The sequence below is a fragment of the Staurois parvus genome, unplaced genomic scaffold (genome assembly GCF_062004578.1).
Source record: "Staurois parvus isolate SC_StPar_1 unplaced genomic scaffold, SC_StPar_1.0 ptg000934l, whole genome shotgun sequence".
Lineage (NCBI taxonomy): Eukaryota > Metazoa > Chordata > Amphibia > Anura > Ranidae > Staurois > Staurois parvus.
Window position 1 is genome coordinate 442683 of NW_028318730.1, and position 13535 is coordinate 456217.

The 13535-nt window shown below is 43.2% G+C and overlaps 1 protein-coding gene across 1 annotated transcript in view; it reads right to left on the bottom strand.

Moving 5' to 3' along the window:
* The window catches only part of PPARGC1B (PPARG coactivator 1 beta), a 154752-nt gene extending 141495 nt beyond the window's left edge, over positions 1-13257 (bottom strand). Inside the window, exon 1 of the mRNA XM_089656754.1 lies at positions 12993-13257. Within this exon, the coding sequence (XP_089512880.1) occupies positions 12993-13064 (72 nt within the window). The 5' untranslated portion in view covers positions 13065-13257. The remainder of the gene's footprint in view (positions 1-12992) is intronic.
* Between the last annotated feature and the right edge of the window lie 278 nt (positions 13258-13535).

Consider the following 13535-nt stretch of genomic DNA (forward strand, 5'->3'; position numbering starts at 1 on the left):
TTTCGTTTCGGTGCATCACTAATACAAAGGGAACCAAAAAGCCACTTCTAAAGTTCTGTGAGAAACAGCGTTGCCTTTGTAAGGGAGTAAAGTTCCGAGGCCTCATCACTTATCTTACACTGGTACCTTAGCAGCTACAAACCATTTTGAACTCACCGATGCATTATTATTCAGTAATATACATGTGTTTATGCTATTTATATATGCAGAGTATATAGTAAACTAGATACAGCAGCAGCAGATTTTTTTTGCAGATGATTCAAGATGTAAGTATGCAGTATAGATGACAGCTACCATGTTCCATCCCGTACTTTTGTTTTCTAACTCTCATTGATTCTTCTTGGCCTATAATTGCAACAATTAACATCCTTGTATCCTCCTCAGTAAGCACTACACTTGCGGCTGCTTGAAAGATGAAAAATGTGCAGAGCACAAATGGGAGAGGAAGAGACAGAAAAAGGAGAAGCTGTGAGCTGCCTTATGTCCTTCATGTCACAGAGTGAAAACATGAGTCAAGCAGACTTTGCTCCAGCAGCCTCGTGCCTCCATTCAGCCAGCAGAGCACTGTAGTAAGGAGGATGTGGGAGGGGGTGGGCGTAAAAGGGGCCGGGTAGGTAGTAATGAAAGACGTCAGCAATCTGGGCAAACACCTCCCATTTATCATTTACAACAGCAAAGCATGTGACTCTTCTAGGAAACCTTACACGTAGTTGCATCAGAGGCTACATAGACGCCTAACGTAAGCAAAAGTGTGCTCAGCACCGTAGTCTTACGACATTGGTACCTGGTCGGCACTGTTTGCTCACCATCAGCACTGGCTAATATTTTATTAGGGACACTTACTATGTAATCCTGCTTTAACTATTTATGTAGCCATAGGACTGAAGGGATCAGCAGAGTTATTTTTTCCCCATTGTATTACTAATCCTATTTCATGTCCGTTTTGCCTTTGGGGCTGAGAAAGACAATGAAAAGCAATAATCTGTCTGCTTAAGGCCCAGTAAGATGGAAGAGAAAAACAATACATATAAAAATAGTGATTAAATAAACATTGCATTTAAATTGCCAGATTTAGAGTAATTATACTGATACAAAAGTGGCAGTCATATTATTTTCTGCTAATCTTAGTGACACCATAGCAATGGGTTAGTACCGCTCCTGCATGTGCACCATAGACTCCAAAACCAGTTTTTAGACACATGCACATGGACATCTAGAGGCTGAAAGTCATCTAGCATAAAATTCCCAGAACCCACAACAGCCTACTGTATGTAGTCATACTTATGTACACGTCAGTGGCTTGTGCATCAGCAGTTACCTGTGTATGAATGCACAGTGTATTTTCCTGAACGCACCATTTTTGCATTTGGTGAAATACGCTGTACATGTATGTGCAATTGAACACTGATGCCTTGTTCACGAGTTTAGCTGCATACAGCCATTCACATGTACAGGTGGCTGTACGGGAAACATGCGGTTCCAGTCTCAGGGAACCCCTGCTAAAAAAATATTACCCGTATTTGCCTGCGTATAAGGCAATTGGGTGTATAAGATGACCCCCTATTTTTCCAGTTATAACAGGTTTTGGGCTATAGGGCTACTCCCTTCCAAAGCAACACCATTTAAAAATATCACATTTGATTAAATATACACCCATTAATCTGTCAGCCCTCTGGATGTGCGGTAATACTGTATGTACGGTAGCTTCGGCTACATACAGTATACAGTATATATACAGTATACCACGCTGAGCCAAGCTGGCTCAAAACGAACGTCCCTAATCTGTCAGCCCGCTGGATGTGCGGTAATACTGTATGTACGGTAGCTTTGGCTACATACAGTATACAGTATATATACAGTATACGGCGCTGAGCCAAGCTGGCACAAAACGAATGTCCCTGATCTGTCAGCTCGCTGGATGTGCGGTAATACTGTATGTACGGTAGCTTCGGCTACATACAGTATACAGTATATATACAGTATATCGAGCTTAGCCAAGCTGGCACAAAACGAATGTCCCTGATCTGTCAGCCCGCTGGATGTGCGGTAATACTGTATGTACTGTAGCTTCTGCTACATACAATATACAATATATATAAAGTATACCCTGCTGAGCCAAGCTGGCACAAAACGAATGTTCCTGATCTGTCAGCCCGCTGGATGTGCGGTAATACTGTATGTACGGTAGCATCGGCTACATACAGTATATATACACACAGTATATCACGCTGAGCCAAGCTGGCACAAAACGAACAACCCTGATCTGTCAGCCCGCTGGATGTGTGGTAATACTGTATGTACAGTAGCATCGGCTACATACAGTATACAGTATATATACAGTATACCACGCTGAGCCAAGCTGGCACAAAACGAACAACCCTGATCTGTCAGCCCGCTGGATGTGTGGTAATACTGTATGTACAGTAGCATCGGCTACATACAGTATACAGTATATGTACAGTATACCACGCTGAGCCAAGCTGGCTCAAAACGAACGTCCCTAATCTGTCAGCCTGCTGGATGTGCGGTAATACTGTATGTACGGTAGCTTTGGCTACATACAGTATATATACAGTATACCGCGCTGAGCCAAGCTGGCACAAAACGAACATCCCTGATCTGCCAGCCCGCTGGATGTGCGGTAATACTGTATGTACGGTAACTTCGGCTACATACAGTATACAATATATATACAGTATACCCTGCTGAGCCAAGCTGGCACAAAACGAACGTCCCTGATCTGTCAGCCCGCTAGATGTGCGGTAATACTGTATGTACGGTAGCTTTGGCTACTTACAGTATACAATTATACAGTATACGGCGCTGAGCCAAGCTGGCACAAAACAAACGTCCCTGATCTGTCAGCCCGCTAGATGTGCAGTAATACTGTATGTACGGTAGCTTTGGCTACATACAGTATACAATATATATACAGTATACCTTGCTGAGCCAAGCTGGCACAAAACGAACATCCCTAATCTGTCAGCCCGCTGGATGTGCGGTAATACTGTATGTACGGTAGCTTTGGCTACATACAGTCATGGCCGAAATTGTTGGCACCCTTGATATTTCTCCAGGAAATCATGTATTTCTCACGAAACGTATTGCATTAACACATGTTTTGCTATACACATGTTTATTCCCTTTGTGTGTATTGGGACAAAACAAAAAAAGGGAGGAAAGAAAGCAAATTCGACATAATGTCACACAAACCTCCAAAAATGGGCTGGACAAAAGTATTGGCACCCTTTCACAACTGCGGATAAATAAGAATGTTACAAGCATGTGATGCTCCTGTAAACTCACCTGGGGCAAGTAACAGGTGTGGGCAATATAGAAATCACACCTGAAAGCAGATAAAAAGGAGAGACGTTCACTTAACCTTTGCATTGTGTGTCTGTCTGTGCCACACTAAGCATGGACAACAGAAAGAGGAGACGAGAACTGTCTGAGGACCTGAGAACCAAAATTGTGGCAAAATATCAACAATCTCAAGGTTACAAGTCCATCTCCAGAGAACTAGATTTGCCTTTGTCCACAGTGCGCAACATTATCAAGAAGTTTGCAACCCATGGCACTGTAGCTAATCTCCCTGGTCGTGGACGGATGAGGAAAATTGATGAAAGATTGCAACGCAGAATAGTCCGGATGGTGGATAAGCAGCCCCAAACATGTTCCAAAGACATTCAAGCTGTCCTGCAGGCTCAGGGAGCATCAGTGTCAGCGCGAACTATCCGTCGACATTTAAATGAAATGAAACGCTATGGCAGGAGACCCAGGAGGACCCCACTGCTGACACAGAGACATAAAAAAGCAAGACTACAGTTTGCCAAAATGTACTTGAGTAAGCCAAAAGCCTTCTGGGAAAACGTCTTGTGGACAGATGAGACCAACATAGAGCTTTTCGGTAAAGCACATCATTCTACTGTTTACCGAAAACGGAATGAGGCCTACAAAGAACAAAACACAGTACCTACGGTAAAATATGGTGGAGGTTCAATGATGTTTTGGGGTTGTTTTGCTGCCTCTGGCACTGGGTGCCTTGACTGTGTGCAAGGCATCATGAAATCTGAGGATTACCAAAGGATTTTGGGTCGCACTGTAGGGCCCAGTGTCAGAAAGCTGGGTTTGCGTCCAAGATCCTGGGTCTTCCAGCAGGACAATGACCCCAAACATACGTCAAAAAGCACTCAGAAATGGATGGCAAAGAAGCGCTGGAGAGTTCTGAAGTGGCCAGCAATGAGCCCAGATCTAAATCCCATTGAACACCTGTGGAGAGATCTTAAAATTGCTGTTGGGAAAAGGTGTCCTTCCAATAAGAGAGACCTGGAGCTGTTTGCAAAGGAAGAGTGGTCCAAAATTCCGGGTGAGAGGTGTCAGAAGCTTATTGATGGTTATAGGAAGCGACTGATTTCAGTTATGTTTTCCAAAGGGTGTGCAACCAAATATTAAGTTAAGGGTGCCAATACTTTTGTCCAGCCCATTTTTGGGGTTTTGTGTGACATTATGTCATATTTGCTTTTCTGCCTCTGTTTTATATTTGTTCCAATACATACAAAGGGAATAAACATGTGTATAGCAAAACATGTGTTAATGCAATACCTTTTTTGTGTGAAATACTTGATTTTCAGGAAAAATATCAAGGGTGCCAACAATTTCGGCCATGACTGTACAGTATACAATTATACAGTATAAAGCGCTGAGCCAAGCTGGCTCAAAATGAACGTCCTTAATCTGTCAGCCCACTGGATGTGCCGTAATACTGTATGCACAGTAGCTTTGGCTACATACAGTATACAATTATACAGTATACGGCGCTGAGCCAAGCTGGCTCAAAACGAACGTCTCTGATCTGTCAGCCCACTGGATGTGCGGTAATACTGAATGTACGGTAGGTTTGGCTACATACAGTATACCGCACTGATCCAATCACGGTGAGCGATGTATTCTATTAATGAATAAAAAGCCTGCTCAGATTGGCTGAGTCAGAGTGGCGGGCTGATGATGTCACAACCTCAGCCATTCGGAGCAGGCTTTGTATTCATTAATAGAATACATCGCTGGCCGTGATTGGCTCAGTGCGGTATACTGTATGTATCCAAAGCTACTGTACATACAGTATTACCACACATCCAGCGGGCTGACAGATTACCGTAGGGACGTTTGTTTTGAGCCAGCTTGGCTCAGCGAGGTATACTGTATAACTGTATGTAGCCAAAGCTACCGTACATACAGTGTTACCGCACATCCAGCGGGCTGACAGATTAGGGATGTTCGTTTTGAGCCAGCTTGGCCCAAACAAACTAAAGGTTCACATTGTATACCCCGTGTATATGACGACCCCCGATTTTTGGGGTATGTTTTTAAGTATAGCAAGTCGTCTTATACACCGGAAAATAGGGTATAACTACAGCTCCCAGTAAGTTAGTGTGATTTAGTGGAAAGAATGCTTCTTAAATTTATGGTTAATGGAAAGAACCCCCTACCCATTACAGATAGCTACAAAACCACTGAAACCAGTGATCTTTTTAGGTGAGAGACAAAAATCTTTCATTGCTCAAGGAACCCCTAGCAACCCTTGGAGGAACCCTATGGTTCCACGGAAATCTGGTTGAAAAAGGCTGCTTACTGACAGTAGTTGGAGGAGATGAGAGAACGACTCTTATCACTGCACAATATACTCTATAACCTTTGATCGTCATTATCTATCCATTTCTTTGAATGGAGCATACCAAGAAAGACAAACTATATACTGTTGTGTGATGAACAAGTGTGACCTTTTTGCATATTGAGTTTAAATCTGAAAAAGATGGTCATATCACGAAAGCTACAATAATCGAGAAATTAAAAACCTAGGTAAATGCTTCCTCTAAAATCTATTATATTTACACTATGTGGCCAAATGTATTTGCATGCCCTGACAAATTATTGAGGTCAGGTGCACTAAGGCAGTTCCATACAGACCTGGTTTGATAGGTTTGGTGTCTACTGGCCTACAAAGAGATCTGACCTCAACCATACTGATCACATTTGGAATGACCTGGAGCACAGCTCGCAAGCCAGACCATCTTGTCCACCATTAACATTTGACCACATAAATGCTCTTTTGGCTGCATGGACACAATTTTTCAAACAATCCAAGATTTTGTGGTATCATTGCAAAAAGGTGCAGAGCGCTGTAATTTTATATTAATGCCCATTGTTTTAGAATGGGTGTCCACCAAGATTTTATAGGTATGATGGTCAGGTGTTCACAAACTATTGGCTACACCGTACACAGCCATAGACAAACCACCATATACACTCATACCATAAAGAGAACAGTAATTAGCAAGTTAACACAAGCCAGCATATTAAAACATATATAAAAAAAAACTAGATGCCCTTAAAAAGGCTATCACACAAACAAAAACTGCATCAGATCTGATGCAAAACCTACATAACACCAGCAAGATGTTTACAAAGACCAAGAACAGCACTACCTAAAAATCCATAACATCTACCCAGCAATCCAAACTCCATTATATGTTTGCTTTGTCCCTACCTTCAACAGTAATATATTTAAAGAACCTTAATGGACTTCTTTGTTTATTTATCACCATAGTTTTATTGCTAAACAACCACTCAAACATCTCTTGAAACAATCACTGCATTAAACAAAATACCACAGTCCACTAACAATAACAAACATTTACCGAGAAAATTGATTTCTACAATACAAAAAAATAAGGGTTGACCAATAGAGTTTTGTCTGTGTCATGATCAGTGCATCGGATCCATACGAATGTATACTCTGGGACATGCATAGAGATAGGAGCACCTTGGTCCACCTTAGATCAACGTTGGGACAGGGTGGACTGACCATTTGGAAACTCGGGCACTGCAGGAGGGCCCGGGGTCAGTAGTGGCCCCCATGAGATGCCCCTGGTACCTTTTTCATAGGCTTTTTTGAGTTTGGGCAAGTACACAGGGGCCCCATGATCCCCTATTGCCCGGAGGCCTCATGAGTTGTTAGTCCGCCCCTGCGTTGGGATATATGCGCCATCATGGCCAACCCCAGTGAAAGCTGGATATCATTGTAGTAGATACCACTAATACTGGGATCAACGCTAGCTTTCTGGTTCCAAGCCCAGTGGATCCCCTGTTGCACAGGGAACACAGGAGGTCACAAGGTGGTGCCACAAGATGGAGATTGTGATGTCCCCACACCGCCTCACCCAATCAGAGCACTCTCTACATTCATTGACAGAATGCAAAAGGTTCTTTGAATGGTGCCAGTGCTGAGTGTGTGAAATGCATTTTCAGTGTTGTTTTGGTTTTCCTTTTTTATCGAATTGCATTTATGTCCTTGTGGAGTGTCCACATGTGTTCTGTCGCAAAGAAATGCAGCATGCTGTACTTTTTCTTTTTAAGCTCTAGGCTCATTGAAATACATTCATTTCCCTTGCATATGCGTCTGTACTGCTTTTAAAAAAACACATTCAGTTATATATGGTGTAAATGAGCCTTTAAAGAGACATGTCATGTTCTGCTTTGCATAGCAACCAATCAGATCAATTAGCTTTGAGCAGTCAAGCATGGCTTTGTAGTTGTAAATCATCTCATTTCCTCTAGGGCTACAACTAATTTTATCATTGCTAGCAACAATCAGCTAATAGTCTGGCAAAACACAAGCATTCCAAATCTAACGCTTGCATCATCACTAGCAAACATTTTCCAGCAAGCTTGGTTATTATTAGGGAAATGGACAGATTCTAGATCTTTCATTGAAATGACCAAGACAGCCAAGAGCACTGGATGCTGATCAGGAGATTCTCTCATTTCAATGGGTTCATTTAAGAGAAGACTTCCCGCAGAGATAAGCGGATTGTTGCCTGATCCGGGTGATAACGGTCAGGAAATAATCTGATGTCTAGATGCTACCTCCAAGCGAATCAAATACAAAGTTAGCCAGAATGGAATTCCTCAGTCAATCGTGATTTTAAATGTAACCATGTATACATATACCCAGTGAAGTGACTGGCCTCAGGGGATACACAGAGATTAAACAAATCTTCCTACACAAGTTGTACCTGTTTATCTACAGTCATCTCTTTTCTACATCCATTCAAAGAGCAGAATTTACTCCCAGCTCTGAAAAGCAGGGGGCGGAGAGCTGAAGTTTCATGGGTGAGGAGAGCTCTGAGAGCTGATTGGTGGGAAGGGGCACCCCCCCCCCCTCCATACAGCACACAGGTACAGAGTTGAGGCTATCAATCAAAGGTTGTGTCTTCCCTGTCACCATTTTTCTCCTGGCGTAAGGAAAATTAATTAGAAGTGACTCATACAGATAGCAGGCAGCAGACAGAAATGACAGTGCTTGAGACAAGCACACACTATAGAGGGATATGCTTTGTTCATTATTTTATGTCCGAGGTTTACCACCACTTTAAGGCATGGTATGGTTATATACGTTTCTATGCCAAACACTATTGAGAACATTCATTGTGGTCCTCAGATTTTCTAATTGCTCTCCCGTTTAATAACAGAATACCTGCGAATGCTTGTTATAGTCCAAAGCCCTGCTTGAGTTTTACGGAGAGGAGGTAATGATGCCAGATCAGAATAGGCTTCTATCAAATCATGTTCCTTGCCCTAATCTCCCAGCACACATTCTAATCCGCAAGCTCTCGAGGAGCTATTTCAGCTCCATAAAGATCTAATCACACCTGTAGTTCTGATTGGCGACTGGAGAAAAAGATGTACGGTCTGGGCTGACATAGTTGCCTAGAAATGGATGGAAGTAAATCATCTTTGTGTACAGGATGTGAGATAGAGCATTAGCTAAGGATTGTGATTTCACCAGCAGTAATGCTACTGAAGTGAGACAAGCTATTGACTGCTTCTAAATTGGGAGATAAGCTCTGAAATTCAGGAAATTTCTCATCTTCTGTGATCTCACCCGACGCATTCACCTAACGCCTTCGTTACAATCATCGTTTCTTCATAATTAAAGCAAATAGACCATGGACCCATTCCATCTGAATACAATGCTATGTGTACTGACAATGTGTTTTTTTTTTTTCTCGTTGTTTTGAGCTGCTTCAACTTATGAAGCATCTCTCTGTCAAGGTGCATCAAGCAGCTATCTGGATCTGGCTGCTGCAGTCTTGATGGGGATGATTCATGCAGGCAAGTCACCATCCATTATACATGTCAATAGATCAAGATTGCTCTCCCAATAACAGCCTGGAACAGGCTACAACTCACACATGCCCAGAGCGGCTTCTGTTTTGTAACCACTACTCTGCAGCTATGTTATGAAACTGACAGCCCAGAATGACTTCCACAATCCCAGGAGCTTCAACAACACAAGGCTCATCTGCAGAATTTGAGATGGTCACTGAGCACTAGGGAAAGGTATGGAGGTCCTTGGGAGAATGACCTCCCCCCCCACATCCAACATTCACCTGCATCCAAGCTGCAGCTAGGGGGACCATGCAGAGTACAAATTGTGCAACAGACTGCTCATTCTCAGGCTCCATAAGTATGTATTACCTAATGCCTTGGCAATGATCCTGGATTCATTGTAAGGCCTCATTCACACAGGTGTCGAAAATAGACACTTAAGTTGCATTTCTATCACTGCCTGACCGCATCACTCAGATCTGCTAAGATAACGAATCAATTCGCTTTACCCATGGCAGCAAGACTTGACACTTTGGTAGCGATTTACTAAAACTGGAGCAATCTGGTGCAGCTCTGTATGGTAGCCAATCAGCTTCTAACTTCAGCTTGTTCAGTTAAGCTTTGGCAATAAAACCTGAATGCTGATTGGTTTCTGTGCAGAGCTGTCCCAGATTTTGCACTCTCCAGCTTTAGAATGGCCGGCCATACATGGGTCGATTTTCAAACGATTTTTCGTAAGAATAATCGGCTGATTTGTGCTCTGTTGGTGGGGCAATGCCACCGGACAATTTTTGTGGTTCCTCCCCATTTCGTTTATCAGGCATGCTGGAAAATTTGTGAAAAACGACCGATTTTTGAAATCATTGCTGGCACCATCGGATTACAGAACGAACGATGTTTTCGATTAAAAAATCGTTCGAAATTCGACCCATGTACGGCCTGCTTTAATGACCCCCTTTGCATATGCCTCCATTCACTTGTGTTGCAACACGCTCTAAACGCCATAGACATATTTAACATGCGATTGCAAGGTATCAAATGTGATCAATAACATTGCAAAAACAATTAAAAAATAAAATCTCACAGGGTGTTTAAGCAGTGCTGACTGATGCGTTTGAAACTGGCATTAGAGGCTCCTTTAATCGCCTGTGTGAACTTAGACTAAAGCAGATGCAAGGTATCAATATAAGATAACGTCTATAAAAGTGGATGGAAGCTTTCTGCATCACCCTTGGCAACCAGTGGCAGCTGTCACTTCTCTGCAAACGGAGCGATCCTATTGGTTGCCAGGGACAACGCCTCCAGTAAAACTACTCAGCTCTATAATTAGTAATCAGTAGGGGAGCCACACAAGCAGCCGGAATCACACACACAGCACAGGATTTCACTGCAGAAGCCAGCACCATCATTCATCCCCCATTCATCTACTATACAGAAACCGTTCAGTCCTGCTTGTGCATTCCCAGAGAATTTATACAGTGCTTTATGGCGGCCATGTAATGATCTGATCGGACGACTCTTTACTGAATAAGATAGTAAGATTGGATCTACAAATTAATGAAAAGACACATGGGGGGGGGATTTACTAAAACTGGAGCACACAGAATCTGGGGTAGCTGTGCATGGCAGCCAATAATCTTCCACCTTCAGCTTGTTCAATTAAGCTTTGACAATAAAACCTGGAAGCTGATTGGTTTCTACACAGAGCTGCACCAGATTGTGCACTCTCCAGTTTTAGTAAATCTCCCCCACTGTGTCACCAATCAATTTCAAGCAAAACTGACCAATTAATGGTGGCCATGTACACTTTGATTTGATTATCCCATCGCTCAGAACGATCAAATTGGAAAACAATCAAACAGCCCAAACTTTTCTTAATTTAGATTGCAGTCGATCAGCAAGGGTGGGAAATTGATTGTTTTGCGTTGATTGGCAGCAATGAGATGCCTTGGTCATGAATCTGATCGTGTTTCGATCGATGACATTATGATATTGCAACTGATATCTGTATCTTCCAACTATTAATTGTATCTTCCATCTATTAAGGCTAGGTTCACATTTATGTGTGTTGCGATTTATGCATTTTTGTGGTGCGTTTTGCATATTTGAACACTTTTTGGATGCATTTTTGATGCATTTTGCATTTTTTGAAGCTTGTCGTTAGGGGCAGGCGTTTGTTGTAATGCAGGTAAAAAAAATGCAAAAAACAGCAGAAATACATCAAAAAGGTATTAAAAACGCAGTACTTATGTTTTTAGTGAATTTCCATTGAAGTGTATGGAAATAAAAATGTAAACTGCTGTGTGAAAAAAAAGTCCCTGACCCTTTTCAAAACAAAAATACACAGAGGTGAACTTAACCCATTGGCAAAAAGGGGAAATTATTATTATTATACAGGATTTATACAGCGCCAACAGTTTGCTCAGCGCTTTACAATATAAAGGGAGACAATACAGTAACCATGCAGTTCAATACAAGAGGGATAGGAGGGCCCTGCTCCTTGGAGCTTACAATCTAAGAGGTAATGGACTGTAGTGCGTTTCTGCGAAGCGCAAAATGCACAGCAAAACGCTAAGATGTGAACCTAGACTAATTGAACTATTAATTGCACCTTCCCACTATTAATTGTATCTTCCAACTATGAATTGAACTATTAATTGCACCTTCCAACTATTCATTGTATCTTCCAACTATTATTTGAACTATTAATTGCACCTTCCAACTATTATTTGAACCATTAATTGCACCTTCCAGCTATTAATTGAACTATTAATTGTATCTTACAACTATGAATTGAACTATTAATTGCATCTTCCAACTATTAATTGTATCTTCCAACTATTAATTGAACTATTAATTGCACCTTCCAACTATTAATTGCACCTTCCAACTATTAATTGAAATACATTCCCCCATGTGTGGCTTATTGATCATTTGGGATTGATCATTACAGAATGATCATTCCTATTGAGCGAGATCAATCGGAAAAGAAATCGATCGGTTATCGAAGCATGCATGGCTACCATTAATCTTTAGTTTGATTAGGATGGAAAATTTGATTGCAGAAAAAGTCGATCATGTGATTTGATCGTTAATTAATTGGATCTCACAATGGGTCAGGATTTCTGTATACAATATGGTATATAAAATGGTGTATGGCCACCATCATGTGCAGGACTACATTGTATAGATTGCTGATGATCACAGATGTAGGTGCAGGAAGTATTTGTGAGCGCATGGTGTATAGACGGCACATGGATAAGAAGAAGTCGGAGAGATGAGTGCATTTGGGAGAGGGATCCACGCCCCCTGGACCCAGCATGGGTGATCCGGCCGGTGCATGCACCTCTCAGCCCCCCGATCACAGAGCTCAGTAGCTGAAGCCAGCAGCACTCATCAGCCCTCTCCACGTGTCAGGTGAAGTGACGGCTCCCTCCGAGGAATGAATGAAGTGACACTGACACCTCCACAGCTCTCAAGAGTCCACGGCCGGTGGTGCTGAAGTGTCCGATTCCGGGGTACGGAACGCAAGAAAAGTTGGGGTGCGGGCTGCGATCAGGAGGATCAGATGTGGGGGATCAACCACGTGAGCAATAGGGAGCATGCAATGAATGAAGATCGGGGTGCACAGAAAAAAAAACAGGTGTTCACCACATTTCTGCACAGGGGGTCCCCAGTGATCATCTGCAACACGTGCAAAAAAAATGGGGTGCATGATCAAAAAAGGGGGTACCCCCACACCCCCAAACCTGTGACAGTAGCACTGAGCAGAGGACCCCCAGGGGCAGGGGCTGAGCACATCCCCAGGGATGGGCACCACTTACCGGGCTGTCAGCCAGGTAGTTGAACACGAAGGACTCCAGATCTTCATCCAGCAGTGTGCTGCAGTCCGCCATCTTCAGCGAGTGCAGCTCCCCTAAGCCTGAGCGACGAGAGAGCACAGTGAGGAGGAGGGGAGTGCCGGCTGAGGGGAGGGGAGTGCCGGCCGGCTCCCCCTGAGGAGGAGGGACTGGACTACACGCCGAGATCTCATAGACCTTTGTCCCACATTTGTCAGCTCTGCCACTGCCGCCTCACAGGGGGAGCGATCGGGAGAAGTTGGGGAAGTAGCTGCAGCTGCTGCAGAACATCGTGCCTGGATCAGAGCTGACAGCCCACGTGCTCTGTACATAGGACAGCCTGCCTGGTGTACCGCTGCGTGCAAACATCTGACAGCTCTGAACGTGGCACTGACCTTGTCACAGGTGCACCTGTCCCAGCCTCCCTGATCTGGGGGTGCAGTCATAAAATGTCAATACTGTGCCGGTCACTGACAGGCTGTCATACTGGGGTGTATTTACTAAAGCCGAAGAGTGCAAAATCTGCCT